The 19070-nt window shown below is 41.4% G+C and overlaps 1 protein-coding gene across 27 annotated transcripts in view; it reads left to right on the forward strand.

Annotated features, from left to right (window-relative positions):
- LOC108026765 (glutamyl aminopeptidase) overlaps positions 1-19070 on the forward strand; it is a 502322-nt gene that overhangs the window by 47700 nt on the left and 435552 nt on the right. For 26 of the 27 annotated variants that reach the window (XM_050890150.1, XM_050890134.1, XM_050890129.1 and 23 more), the window contains one exon: positions 5178-5240. In XM_050890150.1, the coding sequence (XP_050746107.1) occupies positions 5178-5240 (63 nt within the window). Of the gene's footprint in view, positions 1-4577; positions 4595-5177; positions 5241-19070 lie in introns of those variants that run through there. The other variant, XM_050890148.1, reaches the window with a different exon arrangement.

A 19070-nucleotide genomic window follows, 5' to 3' on the forward strand; every position in this document is an offset into this window, starting at 1 on the left:
CATTGTAGAGCACAAAGGGGATTTGTCGACAATTATAAACAAGTCAGTAGATCGTATTACTGGCCAAACTTACTTACAAAGTTAAATGAATATACAAAAAAAATTTAAATTGCAATGAAAATCCCTAGAAAAGAAGGCGACAATTTACACATTGACATTTATTACGCGCAAAGTCTCACTTTCATAGCTTGCATTGACGCTTATTCATAATTTCTAATAGTAAAAGAAATCCAAAATAAATGTAATATCAAAAACAAAGTAATGGAGTTACTTCAAGAATTTCCACAAGCTAAAGTAAAAATTACCGACAATGTACCGAGTTCTTACCTCGGACCAATTTAAATATTATGCACAAAGGTGTGGTTTAACTTTACAATACGCAGACCCGAGGCACAGAACCTCAAACGGAGAAGTTGAAAGGGCACATTCTACATAAACAGAATTAGCTCGATGCATTAAAAAAGAATTTAATTTAACCGACTATTCCAAACTAGTAATTAGCACGGCTCAAGAATATAATCAGCGCATTCATTCATCAACGAACCAAAAACCCTTTGTCAAACTGTATAATAAAATAGAGCACAATAATATTCCTCAAATTTTAAAAAGTACACAACAGAAAATGTTAAAAACATATAATGAAAACAGAAAATAAAACAATATCATCTAGGATAGGTAGTTTATGAAAAAAACACGGGAAAAGAAATAAACTTTAAACTAGATATAAAAAGCAAGTAGTTAATGAAAATTTACTTAAGAAAATAATAATGAACAGTAGAAATATAATTATTCACAAAGATAATATGAAATTCGAAATATTTATATATTACTTTTTTTCCCCTTTTTCCCAAAAATGATTTATCAAGTGCTTATACTACACATTATGTTATTAACTAAATCAGAAATAATGGACTATACAGAAAAAAATTGATTAATATGATGGTCAATTTGTTAAAATCTAGTATCAATTCGGCCCCGATATATCAATTTATATCATATCAATTTGATATTATCGAAATGTTAAAAACTATATTTCGGTAATATCATTTTTACATTAGCGGTATCACTTTTTTCTAGAAAAAAGCTTTGACAAAGCTTTTTTGTCACAATCAAGCGTTGGCTCAGAGGGCTAGCGCTTCATTTTTGATACACAGGACTGAGGGTCAGTGGTTCTAGTCCTCCCCGCGACAAATTTATTTTTATTTTTTTTATTGAAATATGAAATTATTTAAATGCAGCTTTGTTATAACAATTATAAGGCATTTCAGATATTATTCTTAAACACTTAAAGCGTACTCTGCCTTGGGGCGTATTTGAACCTAGTACCTTCAGCATCAAAGACAGACACCTTAGCAGCTATTCTATCGCACAACGTTTTCCGCGGGCGTTAAGTTCAAAAGCCATGAAAACCATGTTAGTGCAAGCGAGACAACATGTTTGAAGTAAGCCAAGTCGAATTTCGAATAGGTCTATTTCGCTTCCACTCACGTAATTAACGCCGCCATATTGCTCTATCCTCTCTTTGTCGATGTCAAGAAATTTTCGAAAAGAGAGAATTCGTGAAATTTACATTTTTTGGTATCAATTTGACATTATTTCATGGTAAAATTGATATTTGTCGAAAAAACACAAACTTACCATGCGCATATCAGATTGATCTTGGCGAATTTTTTTTTCTGTGTATTCAAGTCACGAGTATTTTTTATTCAAGGACAATAAAGACGTAATAACGTATAGTACATACGCAGATTTATTTCACGTAACTAACTTAAGTTTTTATAAGAAATAATTCACTTAAAATCAGATAATATATAAAGGAATACTAATAAAAAATCACAATGGGAAGTTAAATATGACTTAGAAGTAATCGAATTAATTTTATCACAATTACTTTCAATTATATCAAAAAAGGGGAATAAATGAGTTGGGCACTGTTTGGAAACGGTTAGCTGGAACTCCGAATCATGATGACTTTATTAAAGTTAAGAATAAAATCAATAAATTAATTGAAAATAATAATTAACAATTCCAAATTGTTCAAAGAAATAAAATCTCTTTCTGATGATTTAAAAATATTTTTTATTAACCAAGATTTACACCTGCGAAAACATTGCTTACGATTATTAACATTTTATCTTCAAAATTCAATTGATACAATCACACTGGCAAAAATTGATCAATTTTGAAATGCTAATCATGTCGCAAAATGGGCAAATATGTTTTATGAAACGTCTAACTGTAAGAAAAAACTATTTAATAATAATTGCACTTTTATAAAGAAACAAACATGTTTTACCCGATTAATAAATAGTGAGAGATCAACTTGTAAAAAAATAAAGAAAAAAATTAAACAATAGACATGAGTCCAACTTTTTCGAAAAATTGTCAAAAAAGCCATATTCTGACCCCTATAAATCAAATGAAGATTTTGTTTTGTCGTCGTGAACTAGAAAAGCAAAAAAGTTCGATGAAAATCGGACCTTCGGAAAAGGTCCTGAAGGACAGGTTTCTCAATGCTATTTACGTCTTTCGATCATGATTTACACCACCGTTTTAAAACAATGGGCAAAATTTTTTTTATTTTGATTTCTTTCAGATTTATTGCCTGACAAATGCAAAAAAAATTAAGAAAATATATTTGTTTAGTAGATCGTAAATTCATTTTCGTCACAAAAGTTGATATCAGAACTTTTGTAAGCTGTAGTTATGATCATCACTAGATTGCTGCCTCGTTAAGAGGTGTTTTTGATTGATATGTTAAACAAGGAAGAACGCCATAATAGAGTGCCTTGGTTATGAGACACTCGTTACTCAGCTATAGGAGGCAAAAGCGATATTGTAAAGCACCACCCACCGGGTATTCCAGTAAAAGCTGTGTGGGCGGCAGACAGATTTAAGCGTTTAACCCGTTTGTGGGCGTTCGAGTGGGCGTGACATTTTTGTGGGTCAATCGATAGGTAAGAATAAGACAAATACATTTAAGCTAATTTTTTCATATTATTTTCCCACCAATTTCCGATCGTTCGTATGGAAGGTAGATATAGTCGCCTGATTTTGATGAAATAAAATTTAAAATTCAGAACTTCTTAAAAATGATATTTCTAAGAGTAGGATGTTAAATGTTAAAAACACAAAAGATATAATTTTTATACCCTTGCAGAGGGTATAATGATTTCAGTCAGAAGTTAAAGTAAAGTATATTTATTCTTGATCAGCGTCACTAGACGAGTCGATCTAGCCATGTCCGTTTGTCCGTCCGTCTGTCCGTCCGTTTGGCCGTGCGTCTGTTCGTCTGTCCGTCTGTCCGACCGGTTCTACGCATACTAGTCTCTCAGTTTTAAAGCTATCCGAAACGCTGAAACTTTCCCAAACGTTTTCTTTCTGTTGCAGGTAGTATATAGGTCGGAACCAGCCGGATCGGACAACTATATCTTGTAGCTCCCATAGGAAATTATCTGGAAAAAAATTAGAAAAAATGTATATCTTCCGTGTTTTTTAACATATACATTACATTATACATATACATCTAAGCTTGTGTATAACATTTTCAAATTAGTTCTAATTTTCGAATAAAATGGGAAAATAATATGAAAAAATTATTTGCTAAAGTTGATTATTTCTTATAACTGCAAGGGTATACAAACTTCGGCTTACCGAAGTTAACTTCCTTTCTTATTTGTACAATTTTTTTCGATTAATTTTAAGGGAGCTATAAGATATAGTTGTCCGATCCGGCTGGTTCCGACTTATATGTATACTTCCTGCAAAAGAAAAAAAAAATACATATATAAGACTTTATAATTATATAATTTAATACATTGTTACTAGACTTACTATGTGTAATCCATTAAAGTTTTCGTCATGAAAATAAGGTTTTTTATTTTTTCGGCAATATAGCGAAACATTTTTAATTCGTTCTTGTTCGTCAGTAGTAACAAAAGTCAAACAACAACACGATTTTTGTAATCATGTTTATAGGAAATGTATGTACGTAAATAGTAAATAAAAGTTGTTTAAAGAAGTTGGGCTTCCCCTTCAGTTCCGCAGTCCGGTCGCCAGGACATGTCTGAGCGCAAAAAGCTTTTTTGTTTTTTTTTTTCTCCCTTAAACTGCATGCTGCTGTCGACATCAGCAGAGAATTCGGAACAGCGTACATAACTTCCGACGAAAGCAGTTCGGCAAAAAAAGAGAAGCAGGTCCTCGGATATTACTCTCTCTTTCTGTGTCTTATAATCTGGCTGCCAGCGGATCTCAGAGAGCAACCTCCTGCCGATCCTTTTTTTTGGGTCTCTCCGTTATGATCAGAAAGAAACCAAAAGGAGAAGACCTAGTGCATTCTGTTTGAGTTGTGAAAAGAGACGCAGCAGCTGTTTAGATTGTGCGCTGCGACACATTTTAATTTAATATTAAAAGTGATATTTTTTTAAAAAAATCAAGTCAGGTAAGTGCTTTTTTAAGTTAAAGATGTTATGCGTCGATACACGTTTAAAGAATGTCCCTCTTTGAGATTTTTTTTATAGATGATGAAAGTGGCGTGAGGTAACCTTATTTTTTAGAAGTGTCGGCCAGGGATCCCGAGGAGCCGGACCGAACTGTAAGAAAAGTTTTTTAAAATATGAAAAACAAATTATCAAACAAAAAATAACAATTGTAATTCCACAGAATATTTAAATTATACAATTTAAATAAAATATAGTGAAAAGTATATTAGTATGCATGTATTTTAAATTCAATATTTGGAAAGGTGATAACTCCGAAGGGATTTCCCTGGGACGTTTCCCTTGCAGGTGAAAACTCCATGCAAAAATAGCGAATTTGCGATGGGAGTTCCATGGGCCGTTTCCCTTGCAGGGGACAGGCCATACAACCAATAAGTATAAGGAGCAGGGGAAATCCGAACAAATTTCCTTTGCATTTTCCCCTTGGAAAAAACAAACATCCCATACAATCATTTATTCAACATAAGCACTTATATAAATTGCATGATAATCTTAGGTTAACGCATCTCAACGACCCACATAGTTATATCTGCTTATGGTTGGGGGTTTTCAACGCAGGTCAAATTTAAACAAGCAAACAATTCAACTTGAAATCAACAATAAAATGTCGCGTTGTATATAGTACACTATTATTGGACAAATATACAAATATTTATTTTTCTTTTCAATTATTTATAGATGGATAGTCCCAAACTTGTATATGCATTCTTGACTGTACTAGCTACTGTGCAACTGTTTGAGGTAAGATAAAAAATGTGTAGGTTTTTTAAAAGGAATGTAAGTTAACCCTGGCCAATCAGAGATTTTATACCCCTACAGATAAACACACATCGTGAAGGTATAATATTATAATATGATACCTGATCACTGATAGGATTCTCACGATAGTTCTACTAAACGCAAAAATTCATGCTTCATAATAAAAAAAGGGGGGGTTTAAATGGTACAGTTGCCGTGGACAACAACAATCAATATTTTTTGAAAAAAAACTCATTTCTTTTTAACCTTATTTATTTTCGGCAAGCTGAAGTTCGTATACCCTTGTAGCATGTGAAAATTTTAAGGATTGTTGCTGACTTCAGTGATATTAAAAAAAACAAGGAAGAATACTCGTTACTCAGCTTAAGGAAACAAAAGGGAAATGGAGCAGCAAATTTATATTTTACGGCGAAACCTACCGGCTATTTCAGTAGATGTTATGTGGGCGGCAAACAGATTTAAGCGTTTAATCCGCATACCAAGTTTGGCTATCCTAGCTTTTATAGTTTCCAAGATCTCAGCGTTCATACCGACAGACGAACAGATGGACATGGCTATATCGACTCGGCTAAAGATTTTGATCAAGAATATATGTACCTCATGGGGTCGGAAACGCTGCCTTCTGCATGTTACATACTTCGAATCTAGTATACCCTTTTACTCTACGAGTAACGGCTATAATTATTTCATTCTTTAACAATTACAATTAAACCATTTTATTGACATCTATATGTTGGAGTCGTTCGATTCTTATAAAATTGAATTCGAAATTCTTAAAAATATAATAATTATATTCCCTTTTATAAGATAATATGTCAAAAAGCACCAAAGCTATAATTTGTTTCATATTATTTTACCACCGATTTTTCAATTGTTCTTATGCCAGCTATATGATATAGTCGTCCGACTTTGATAAAGTTAATTCGAATTTCAGAACTGATAAAAAATGTTATTTCTAATCTTAGAAGGTTATATATCATAAGCCAGCAAAGCTATAATTTGTTTAATCTTATTTTCGCACCAATTTTCCGATCGTTCCTATGACATTTATATGATATAGTCGTCCGACTTTGATAAAATTTAATTCGAAATTCAGAACTAATTAAAAAATGTTATCTCCAAGCTTAGAAGGTTATATTCGTATGTTACAAAACACTAAAGATAAAAATTGTTAAAAATTTTCGTTTGTTTCTATAGCAGCTATACGATATAGTCGCCCGATTTTAATAAAATTTAATTTGAAATTCAAAACCAATTGAAAAATTTTATTTCCAAGCGTAGGAGGTTTATGTTAAGAAACACCGAAGATATTGTTTTTTAATTTTATTTTACCACTAAATTTCCGATCGTTCCAATGGCAACTATACGATATAGTCGTCCGATTAAAAAAAAAATTTAATTAGAATTTCGGAACTAATTAAAAAGTGTTATTTCCCAAGTATAGGAGGTCATAAGTTAAATATATAATATAATTTTTTCATATTATCTTACCACTAATTTTCATATCGTTCCTATGGCAGCTTTATGATATATTTGTCCGATTTTGATAAAATTTAGTTCGAAATTCAGAACTAATAAAAAAATGTTATTCCCAAGTGTAGGAGGTTATATGTTAAAAAACACCGAAGATATAATTTGTTAACATTTTTCCCCCATAGTTCCTATGGGAGCTGGTTCCGACTTATGCACAACCTGCAATAGAAAGAAAACTTTTGGGAAAGTTTCAGCCCGATAGCTTTAAAACTGAGAGACTAGTTTGCGTAGAAACGGACGGACAGACGGACTTGGCTTGTTCGACTCGTCTAGTGACGTCTTTGCGTTGCAAACTTCTGACTGAAATCATTATACCCTCTCCAAGATTATACGGCATTTACAAAGCGTTTTAATAAAATATTTTTTTTTACTTCGTTAGGTATTATGAGCGTTTCGCAGAACACAGGCATTTAGGCGTTTTTTCACCAACATACACTCGATGTTGCGTGAACCCCAGGACGAAAAATACATAGGTCGGTTCTCGTTGAAGCCAACAATATTTGAAACTTGCTTAAAAAAAAAATAATGTAAACTGGTGCAATGGAATTTAAATCTAGAGTGGAAGTTAAACGGCAAGCTTAAGTTTGTATAACGTATAAGTTATATATAATAACTTTTTTAAAAATTGTCGCATTCCTTAAGTTTTGAAAAAAGAATTTACCTCATGAATCATTATGATTCCGGAGTGACGTGTGAGCTTGCACGGGTGAAGAACAAGGAACGCCCCATATAGAAAATTGTATGGGATGACCCTTTTATCCAAAGTTAAAATGCAAAGGAAACTTGTTCGAAGTCAATTCGGATTTCACTTGTTTCTTATACACATTTTTTGTATGGACCTCCCAGGTGAAATTCTATTCAAATGAAATGAAATTCAATTCTTTCCAACGAGTTTCACTTTTGAAATCCCTTGCAAGTAAAACGTTGTGAGGAGTTGAATAAGCTCGTGATAAGCCTGAACTCGGGGTAAGCCTGTCTAACCCCAGTGTACCTCGCCCCAAGCGCCAAGTGGAGTTGAGCAGGTCCTGGCGCGATCAGCCAGAAGGCAGAGCGGTCGACCGGTACGGACTCGAGTGGAATTTTTCCAGGAGAGCCTACGTTTCCGACTTGTGAAGTCCCGGAGTGGTGCGACCGAGCCCCGAGAGTAAGGAGCCAGAAGGGAGAGAAGTCCCGGAGCGGCGCGACAGAACCCCCGAACCCAACACAGAAGTCACGCTACGTACAGCCACCAAGTCAGGAGCAGTTCGCAGGACACCGTCATCAGCAAGCAGGACACCACACCGCAACAGCGACGCAAGGAAGATCGAGCCCGTAGGAACGGCACGGACAGTAAGCGAAAGGGTTAAGCTAGGGTGGAACGTTCGTTCACACAAGGCGTAGAAGCGAAGTGAAGAGCGAGGCAGCTAGAGAGGAGTGATCCTGGAGAGCTCCTCAGTCTGTTCACCCTAGTCTTAGAACGCTTTTCTAAGCCCGCACGGCTGACCTCATAGAGAGTCTGAATCGTTGCCAAACAGTCACTGAGTCGACACGTCAGGGACAAGCAGCGGACAAGGATCTTTAGGGAACTACAAACCGAACCGTCGGAGACACCGACAACAAGCAAATTATAAAATAATATTAATAACAATAAACCCACTACGAACCCGTGAATTCTGTGCTTTGTCACTGAACTACTGGGCGGTCACGTTTATATAAATTTGGTGGGACGAACACACACAATCTACTGAGCTAGCCGCACAAATCTCGTAGCGAGCAGAAAGTAAATAAAATCAGTTCGTTACATCTGGCGCCCAAAACGTGAGTGTCCTAGCGGTTAAAACAAAGTAAACAGAATGGGAAAGAAGTGGATCTACCGCCTTAAGAAGGAGGACTTCGCCCAGGTCGCACAAAGACTTTATGTCGCCCTGTACGACAGATCAGAAAAAATGAGGTGGACATTGTCGTAGTATCACTCCGAGACAGAGAACGACCCAAAACTTGCCAACATCTGGCCCGAGCATCACGCTAACGAACGCTGAAGGGGATAAGCTAGTAGCAAGCTTAAGCGTCGACAACTTGCAAAGGGAGGCTCACAGGAGAGTGTCAAGTCAGGACAGGAAGACAACAGTGCTGACCTCTAGACCCAGCCAGTCGGATTATGCAAGGGTCGCTAAACAAATCCGCGAGTGGTCATTCGACGCGGCGGAGAAACGAGTTCCTGGAAAAAGTAGAATGGTCCGCCAACACCTACGGTTTAGACCTAAACATGATCCCCCGAGCGATGCCGGAGTTGCTTAAAGGAAGGGCGTTGAAGTGGTTTATTGCCAACAATAAGCAATAGAAAACATGTGCGGAGTTCATTGAGAGCTTCCATCTGTACCTTCTGCTAAGAGATTTTTTCAAAAGGATGTCGGATCAGGTCAGGCAAAAGAAACGGGAAAAGGAGCGGGAAGCGTTCGTACAAGAAAACAAGTTCTCGAAGGCCTAGTCGTCACCACCAACGCAGGTCACGTGCAGAAGATGCGAGGAGACAGAAACCAACGAGACACGGACCATGACCAATGTTCACCGCCACAACGAGTCCCACGACAGCACGCACCAGGAGCACCACAAGGAGGCCAATGGACGCCAGCACAGCAGCAACAGATGCAACCAGCGAACACTGTGTGGAGACCGCCAAACACAACACAGAGGCCGCGGGGAACGACACATATTGGAAATCCGCATGAGGACACTGGGCACGAGGATGTCGACTACAACGCCTGTTGTTCTGCTGGGTGTGCGGGAGAGTAGGTGTCAGGGGCGTCGAGTGCTGCCAGCAACTGCGAGCTTTATAAGCAAGGAACTGGAGGACAACCTGGCTGCCCTCAGGAGGATTACGAGGACACGGCGGCAAGTTGGGTTGGCAGACGGAAGGACACGAGGTGATAATACCGGCCAGGAACCGACACAATGGAAGGCTCGAGGAGAGGCTATCGGTAGCAGTCGAAGTTCCTGGAGGCAGAGCTATCCAGTTTCAAGACCTTGACAGAAACGTCGAACATGGCAGAGCATCAAATCACGATGAAGGACGACAAACCAATAAAGCAGCGATACTACCCCAAGAACCCAAAAGTTCAAGGGGAGATCAATGCTAAGGTGGACGAGCTACTCCAAATGGGATACATAGAGCACTGAACTATCCCATACAGCTCTCCCATCGTGATGGTTAGGAAGAAGACGGGCAAGTGGCGGATTTGGGGCAATTTTGACCCAGGAAACTGAACGTGGCGAAAAGGTGATCTCTTACTCAAGCCGAACGGTGCTGAGAAAAACTACTCCACTACCGAGAAAGAGTGCTTGGCAATCGTCTTGGTGCTACGAAAACTTAAGCCATATCTGGAAGGCTACCACTTCAAGGTGGTAACCGACTACATGGCATTGAAGTGGCTCAACAGCATCGAGAGCCCCTCAGGAAGGATCGCCAGATGGGCCCTGGAGTGGCAGCAGTATGACTTCGAAATACCGTACAGGAAGGGAACTTATTGTGGTGGCAGGCGCATTGTCAAGGCAGCTACTAACAGTAACGGTGCGAGGGATCAAGGAGACATCGGCGACGGAAGCCTCTGCAGCATGCAGCTGGATTCAGGTCATGCGTGGAAAGATTAGGACCCAGCCACAAAAGTACCCTGACTACGTTATGGATGAAGTCACCTTGTACGGGAACATACCACACAGAGCAGGCGGTGAGGATGTCGCGACGTGGAAGGTGTACATCCCGAAAGCTCGAAAAGAAACGGTGCTGAAAGAAAACGACTCTCCGACAGCTGGCCACGTAGGAAGCCGAAGGACAATACCACGTCTGGCAGCCCGGTACTACTGGCCAGGCATGCACCGAGACGCTCGAGCCCACGTAAGAGGATGCGAGACATGTATCAGATTCAAGCCGAATCAGATGCAGGTGACTGGAAAAATGATAACGCAGGTGTCAGAGGAACCATGAGCTACAGTATGTGCAGATTTCGTCAGACCCCTGACGCATTCAAAACACGGCAACCAAATGCTGCTGGTGCTGATAGACCGGTTCTCCAAGAGGACTGAATTGGTGCCTCTGCGCAGCGCGACGGTCCAGTCCTTGAAGAAAGCGCTTCATCGCAAGGTTTGGGGTCCCGAACGTAGTCATAAAAGACAACGGTGTACGGTTCAACAGCAACATCTTTAAGAGTTTCCTGGCCGAGATGGGAGCCAAGCATCAGTTCACGGCTCCATATACCCCGCAAGAGAACCCGACATAGAGCAAATAGGACCGTGAAGACAATGATAGCGCAGTTCACAGGGCAGAAACAGAGAACCTGGGACGAGTAATGGCCTGAGATCATGCTGGCAGTAAATACGAGTGTTTGGGAATCCACAGGCTACCCATCGGCGTTCATTACTCAAGGCAGAGAACCAAGACTACCGAATGCCCTATACGACAGAAAGACCTTGGGAACAGGGCGATTCACTGAGACCCCAGAGGAGAAGGCCAAGAAACTCGGGGAAATCTTCGAGATTGTAAGGCCAATCTGGAGAGCGCCTCCCAGGATCAACCCACCAGCTGTGGTGATGGGCCAAGGCACATCATTTGTCAAAGGCGGCCGAGGGGTTCGCATCAAAGTTGGCCCCAAGATACGACGGACCTTACCAGGTCACGGATTTTGCGTCACCAGTAATATGCAAAATACGGCATGTGAACACAAAGAAGGAGAGTAAGATCCACGTGAGCGAGCTGAAAGAACAAAAAACACAGAACACAAGCGAGCAGTTACAAGTAGATACATAAGATGAAAAGCAACAGTAAAACCCCACAGAGTCTCAAAGGATTCTACTGAATGAGTCCAAGGCTAGCGCAAAGGATTCGTGAGGGATACTACGAAACGAGTCCGAGAATAACTCCATCTTCAAGGGACACGGTGGTAAAGAAACCGAAGAAGGATGCTCAAAAGGATACTGAGAAAAGGGTCCAAGATAGTTCCAAGGATACCCAAAGGATACGAGAAAAGGAGCCCGAGGATAACTCCAAGGAGGCTCAAGGATACAAAGGAAGAAACCCAAGGATAGCTCCAAGGAGTATCAAAGGATACGAAGGAGCGGGTATAATGATATCTCGAGGGATACGCAAAGGGTACTACTCCAGGGATTCTCCAAACATGCTACAAGGCAACAACAAAGAGGCAAGGAAAAACAGAAAGAACGACTGAAGGACGACAAGGATACAACGGGAATAGACCGGAACGTCCAAACGCTCAAATATGACTTATGGGAAAACTTGAAGCGGCATTCCGCCGAAGGAAGGGGGAAGACGGCACAGATCAGAGATCTCGACCGGCATAGCTAGCGAGCTCCCCACAGCCAGTACGAGCGGGAAGCGGCAGCCACGCTGGAGTTCCGGCTGAACTTGGAAGCGCGGCGGATTACGGAGGAGACGTGGTTGAGAGAAATGGAGGAGGACGCTGAGAGGCAGGCCTGTTTGCGACAGGCTGAGGAGGAGGAGCAGCAGCTGTGGGAGGAGCCGGCATACCCACCCGAGGTATGTGGACGAACCGAGGGCACCACCCCAGAAGGAGGCCGACGAGGGGCTGCCTCCCCTCCGGGCTGGCTGCCGAAGGTGCCGCTTATGTGAATGTCGGCGCCGGAAGGCCAGCGATGGCACGGAGTCGCGGAGCAGGAGTGGCCCGCAGGAATCGCGGATGAACCGAGGCTCGCAACCTGGGCGGCAGGCGTAGCGTACGGGTCAGGAGTAGCGGACGCACGTATCGCGTAAGATTGGGGCTCGCGGGCATGAGGGTGTTTTAGAGCAGACCGAGGCCAAATATTAAAAATAAAGAAGTTTAAATTGACTCGCACCGAAGCAAAGAACCGGCAGGGGCGGGGACGCGGCTGAAAGCATGAACAACACAGGGGGCATACATGATGGCAGCTATCTGAAACGAAGGAAAGGGGTTAGTGCGGAGGCAAAGAAACAAAACTCCACCATACTTACCCGCTGCAAAGCGAGTGCTAAGTCCTCTCCGCTCAGGCTCTCGAAGGGGTCCGCGTGTACCCGGTTCAGCTAGCTGAGGGCGAATGAAAGACGGGGAAGAAGGAAATTCGAAGAAAGGATAAGAGAAAATTGTGAAAAGGAAATTGGAAACTGATCTAGAGAAGTCGTAAATTTGCAGAAGCACCATAAGCAGGGAAGGCGGCGCTTCGATAGGCGGTCGATTGGCCCTGGACGATAGTGCGATCGATGGGCACAAACAAAATGGAAATTTTGGTGATGATGTACATCGCGGCGAGCAAGTGGCAACGCCGTACCTGCGATATCGATATCGTGAGCAGGCCCTCTGGGTATCGATTGCCGATAAGTATCGGTGCCCAATGGGAACAGATGGAGGATCGGGGCGGGGGACATTGACAAGCGCTGTGGAAACTTAACAAGTTAAAAGCGTCGAGGGAGCCACGAGGGAATCGGAACGAAATGCGCCATGACTCGAAGACTAAAATACACAAGGGAACGCTGGAGAGCGGGAGCGATGACTTTTTAAATCTTTCCCGAAGTAAGGGGGGAATGTGAGGAATTGAATAACTACACACAAATCCCAGCAGCAGATGGCCGGCCGCTCTCCGGGTACTCGGCGACTTCTCGCAGTGACGGCGCGGCGAAGAGCGGTTGGAGAATGTGAAAGTTTGGAGATCAAGGATGGATAACGTGAGAGTTGGAGAACGTAAGAGATTGGAGAGCAAGAGAATTTGGAGAGCACGCGGGTGTGTAGACCAAGACAGTTTGGAGACCAATGATGGAGAAAGAGAGAGCGGAGACCTGGCCGGCGGAGCGAGAGTGCCGTGTGCAAAAGGAAGTAACAGGACGCCGCCGGACTTTGGACGTGGCCGTGAACTTTTGACCAAAAAAAAAGGTGCCACAACTCGGCAGCGGAGCGGAACACAAGTATATCATATGCATCACTGTAACCAGCGGCACGGCAGCATCAGGCTGGACGTCGGCGGGCAGCAGCGCATGAAGGACAAGAGGATCAAACAGGAGCCAAGGACTTTGGACCCGGTGTGGAGAGTTTCGGCGGGCCGTGCGCAAAAGGGGAATCCCTTCCCGGAGGCTCTATATAAACCTGCAGGGCGGTGGCAGCAGGGTAAGTCGATCACGATCAGTCAATCACAATCAGTCGATCAGGAGGAGTCGAGTCAAAACGCTAAGACAAGCAGTCGATCAAGTGAATAGAAAACCAACCAAGTAAACTAAAAGGAGGCCACAACAACGCGAGTCGTCGAAAGCAGCGCCGTGGGAGCTTACAAGAGCCTACGTCGAGACATTCGGAATTACAAGGAATCTCCGAACTGAGACACAGGTGGCTAAGGTCGAAGGGGCATCACACGGCTAAGTCTAAGGCGATCTGCTTAATCCTCCCAACGAAGTCCTGGCGTTACGCCTGGAGGGTCTGCCAGAAGTGGAGCAGTGAAGGCCGGCGACAAGAAATCGTGAGCTCGGGGTAAGCCTGTCTAACCCCAGTATACCTCACCCCAAGCACTACTTTGGCGTGTCCCGGCGTGAGCCCCGTGAGCCAAATGGAATTGAGCAGGTCCTGGCGCGATCAGCCAGAAGGGAGAGCGGTCGATCAGTACGGTCTCGAGTGGAATTTTCCAGGATTCGAATTGTGAAGTCCTGGAGCGGCGCGACCGAACTCGGAAAGTAACGACTCAGAAGGGAGAGACGTCCCGGATCGGCGTATGCCCGAGAACCCAACACCAGAAGTCACTCTACGTATAGCCACCAAGTCAGGAGCAGTTCGCAGGACACCGTCATCAGCAGGCAGGAAACCACTCCGCAACAGCCACGCAAGGAAGATCGAGCCCGTAGGAAAGGCACGGACAGTAAGCGAAATGGTTAAGCTAGGGTGGAACGTTCGTTTACACAAGGCGCAGAAGCGAATTGAAGAGCCAGGCAGCGACCTGGCGTTTCGCCTTGACTGTCCGCGCGATCTGAGCGTAAACCCCAGTGCGACCCCGGGACAGAGCAAGGAACAGGCGGTCGTGTGTCGAGAGGAGTGATCCTGAAGAGCTCGTCAGTCTGTTTACCCTATTCTGAGAACGGTGACGCTTCCCTAAGCCCGCACGGTTGACCCCATAGCGAGTCTGAATCGTTGCCAAGCAGTCACCGAGTCAACGCGTCAGGGACAAGCAGGGAACAAAGATATTCAGGGAGCTACAAAACCGGAACACCGCGTCGACGAAGCAAGAGGACATCGAGACAGCCAGAACGGTTAGGACAAGCAAATTATAAAGCCGACTATAGTTGTATCCGCAATAAGCCCACTACGAACCCGTGAATTCTGTGCTTTCTCACTGAACTTTTGGGAGGTCACGTTTATATAAATTTAGTGGGACAAACACACACAATCTACTTCTCAAATGTTGAATTTATTATGCATACATATTCTTTTACATATAACTATATTTTTTTTAAATATATTATTTAAGTTTTCTGTTGAATTAGAGATTTGGTTCGTAAATCTATGCTTTCGTTTCTTAAATACTTGTCCGGGTCCTCGGAATCCCTGGCCAACGCATCTGAATATATACTTGTATATTTACTTTTTCAAACTGTGTAAAACCTTTTGCGGAATTTTTATTGGCACAAAACTTTTTATCACGCTACCTTCGGGTAACGGAAACCTATGCAAATTATGTTGTAAAACCTGTACAAAATATTAAAAAGGGAAGTACTTTAAACGTTGATCAACCCACAACATATTGTACTTAAGGTATCACTTACCTGACATTATTCTTTTTTTTTTTTTAAATATCAATTAATTAATAAATTAAAATGTGTCGCAGGGCACAATTTAAACAGACGCTGCCTCTCTTTTCATAACTCAAACAGAATGAACAAGGTCTTCTTCTGTTGGTTTTTTTCTGAACATAACGAAGAGCCGCAAAACAAAAGGATCGGCTAAAGCTTAATAATGGATGTGTGACGAGTGATCGTTAATTGATTTAGAAAGTGGGTTAAAACTAGTGGAGGGGTTTATGACACGGGCTGTTTACACGTTTACATGTGGTTCACTTGGTCGCTTAATTAGTATAGCCAAGTACACCCTTTAACAGAAGTCCCTTTGCTTGACACTGAGAACATATTAAAATTTTTTTTATCTGAAAAGAAAGAGCTGAAAACAAAAACCCACCCCAATCACAAAAGGGATATATACGTTTGAATTTAAAATATATTTTTCATTTATTATTTTTTAATTCATTTTTACAAATATATATACTTTCTTCCTTGCAGAGGGTATAATGATTTCAGTCAGACGTTTGCAACGCAGTGAAGGAGACATTCCCGACCCCATAAAGTATATATATTTTTGATCAACGTCACTAGACGATCTAGCCATGTCCGTCTGCCCGTCTGTCCGTCCGTTTCTACGCAAACTAGTCTCTCAGTTTTAAAGCTATCGAGATAAACTTTCCCAAAAGTCTTCTTTCTATTGCAGGTAGAATATAGGTCGGAACCAGCTGATATTGATAATATATGATATTGCTTCTGTTAGTTCTGAATTTCGAATTACATTTTATCAAAATCGGATAGATGTAATAGAAACGATCGGAAAATTGGCTGGAAAATAATTTTTGTTTCACATATTATAGCTTGGGGCTTTTTGACATATTATCTTATAATATTGAAAATATCATTTTTTATATTTTTAAGAACTTCGAATTCAATTTAATAAAAATCAGACTACTCTAACATATAGATGTCAAAAAAATGGAAAAAAGAATGAATCAATTTTTTTTTAATATCACTAAAGTCAGCAACAATCTTTTACCCGTTACTCGCAGAGTATAAGGGTATACTAGATTCGCCAGAAAGTATGTAACAGGAACAAGACAGTTTTTCAGACCATATGAAGTATATGTATTCTTGATCAGGATCACTAGCCGAGTCGATCTGAATGCTAGAACAGTCAAATTTCGCATGCAGATTCCTGCTTCAGGCTTTCTGCGCAGCGCAAGTTTGTCCGCGAGAATCTGTAGCGCCTACAATTTTTATGATAGAAACAAAATTGCAACTGAAATGTGTTTGTCTCATCAATACCTATCGACTCACAAAAAAGGTGACACGCCCACTGTAACGCCCACAAACGGTTAAAACGTTTAAATCTGTCTGCCGCCCGCATATCATCTACTGAAATAGCCGGTAGGTGGCACTAAAATATCGCTTTGCTTCTTATGAAAATATGTCACGCCCACCCTTACGCGCACTAACGGTTTAAACGCTCAAATCTGTCTGCAGCCCACATAACATCTACTGAAATAGCCGGTAGGGTGCGCCCTAAAATGTAGTTTTGCTGCTCTTATATCTCCATTTCCCTCATGCTTTCTTAAACATTTATACACTAATGCTCGCCGTGACAGCATACTGCGGAACTGAAGGGCAGCTTCAGTAATATTAAAACTCTGGCAGCTTTATGTTTGAGTCTTCTGATTTTTATTAAATTTAATATAAAATTTTTAATATTACAAAAATATATTAAATATTTCAAAATATATAATATATACAATTTTTTCCCGATTATGGGTGCTATAAGGTATAGTGGTCAGATCCGGCTGGTTCCGTCTTATACATTGCCTGCAAAAACGAAGCCTTTGAGCCCGATAGCTTGTAAACTAAGAGAGGGGCATGGCTAGAACATAAAACCTTCTGCGCTTGGAAAACACATTTTTTAATTGGTAAATAATTTCGAATTTAATTTTATTAAAAACGGACGATCATATCATATAGCTGTTATAGGAACGATCGGAAAATTTGAAACAAAAATATGGCTTCGGTGTTTTTTGACACATTATTTTATACTATCGGAAATATCATTTTTAAAATGGACGAACGGACGTTTTTTTTCTTAACCTCCAAATAAGTTTTGACTCTGAACTTATAGCTAAAATAAGTGTAGACATCAGTAAAAAGTGTAATAACATCTCGCTTTCACTGTGAATACTGCAAATCTTCTTTAGAACCGCCAAGTTTGCCATATAAACTGATTTAAATAAATAAACAAATAATTAAAGTCGAACGCCGCATCTATATTTGTAAATTTGTGTACGAACATCGAACCTATCGCCGTCGAACTTATCTGTCTCCACTCTTCACACTCTTCGAGTCATTAAATGTCATTAAATTCGACTCCAGCAAAGAATAGACACCGCAGCAACACCAACAACATTGTGGGTCCCACCGAGCGCATGTCTGATGCTCCGCCGCCGAATGCATTCCAGCCGAGATGAAGCAGTTTGGAAACCGTGTCACTATCTTGTTGGGCGATGTGGCACAGCTACGCGCTATATGGGATCAGCTGAGTGAACGCGCCAAGCTTCTGGATCGGGAGGCTGGTGAGCTGACCGCCCTGAGAGAGAGAGAGAGTGGAGAAGATCGAGGCAAAATTGGCAGCACAGCAAATGGAACATCAGACGTGTGACTTATGCGTGCATTGAATTGAGGGGAAAAACATGAAGGTGCTGTATAACCAGCTCTGTTCTATGTTCTCTGAGCTATTCCGGGCCAGAAAAGCACAAAACACTTCTGTAGACCCAGTGGCCATAGTTCGCATGGAAAATCACCACGAAAAAATCACTCTTTTGCGCTGTATCGGAGCTTATCGCCGCACAGCAAAACAACAACTAAGCTTGCATATGATGGGCTTCGACTCTCAAGCCGCTTTCTATGTTAATGATCAGCTCTTGAGAGAGCACTATGTGATTTTTAAAGAGGCAATGAAGCTTAAAAAGCGCAGACTTCTCTCTGCTGTGTTCATCCGCAGAGGCCTAGTCCACGACCGGTGCAGTGAGAAAATCAACTGCGAGAGTATGCATCAGCTTATGATGCTCTCGCAAGACCTTGGCGCTGATAAGCCAGCTTCTCCTCTCCCGTCGCGCTCTGCATCTTTATCCTCTGCGATGGATGAAATATCCGCGAATTGTGAGGGATCTCGTCGCTAATATGTTCCTGTATTTTAATCTGATTAAAACTAGGTACTTTAAGTTCGTATATTCTCTATTCATTAGACTTAAGATTTTTAAAACTCTTAAAATTACGACCTATTTAATTAGGGATCTCACTCCCTCTCAAGACTATTTTTTGTGTTTAATAGTGGGTCGTAGACTTATTTTTATAGCAAAAGCAATAGGTGCGTATGAGTTACTGATTGTCTGGTTTGTTGATGATGGATGACAATGTATGCACGCTGAGTGCGATTCTTAGAGTACTTGGTAATCAGAGAACTGGCCTTCGTATATGCC

Source organism: Drosophila biarmipes, unplaced genomic scaffold (assembly GCF_025231255.1).
Source record: "Drosophila biarmipes strain raj3 unplaced genomic scaffold, RU_DBia_V1.1 ptg000017l, whole genome shotgun sequence".
In the NCBI taxonomy this organism is placed as follows: Eukaryota; Metazoa; Arthropoda; class Insecta; order Diptera; family Drosophilidae; genus Drosophila; species Drosophila biarmipes.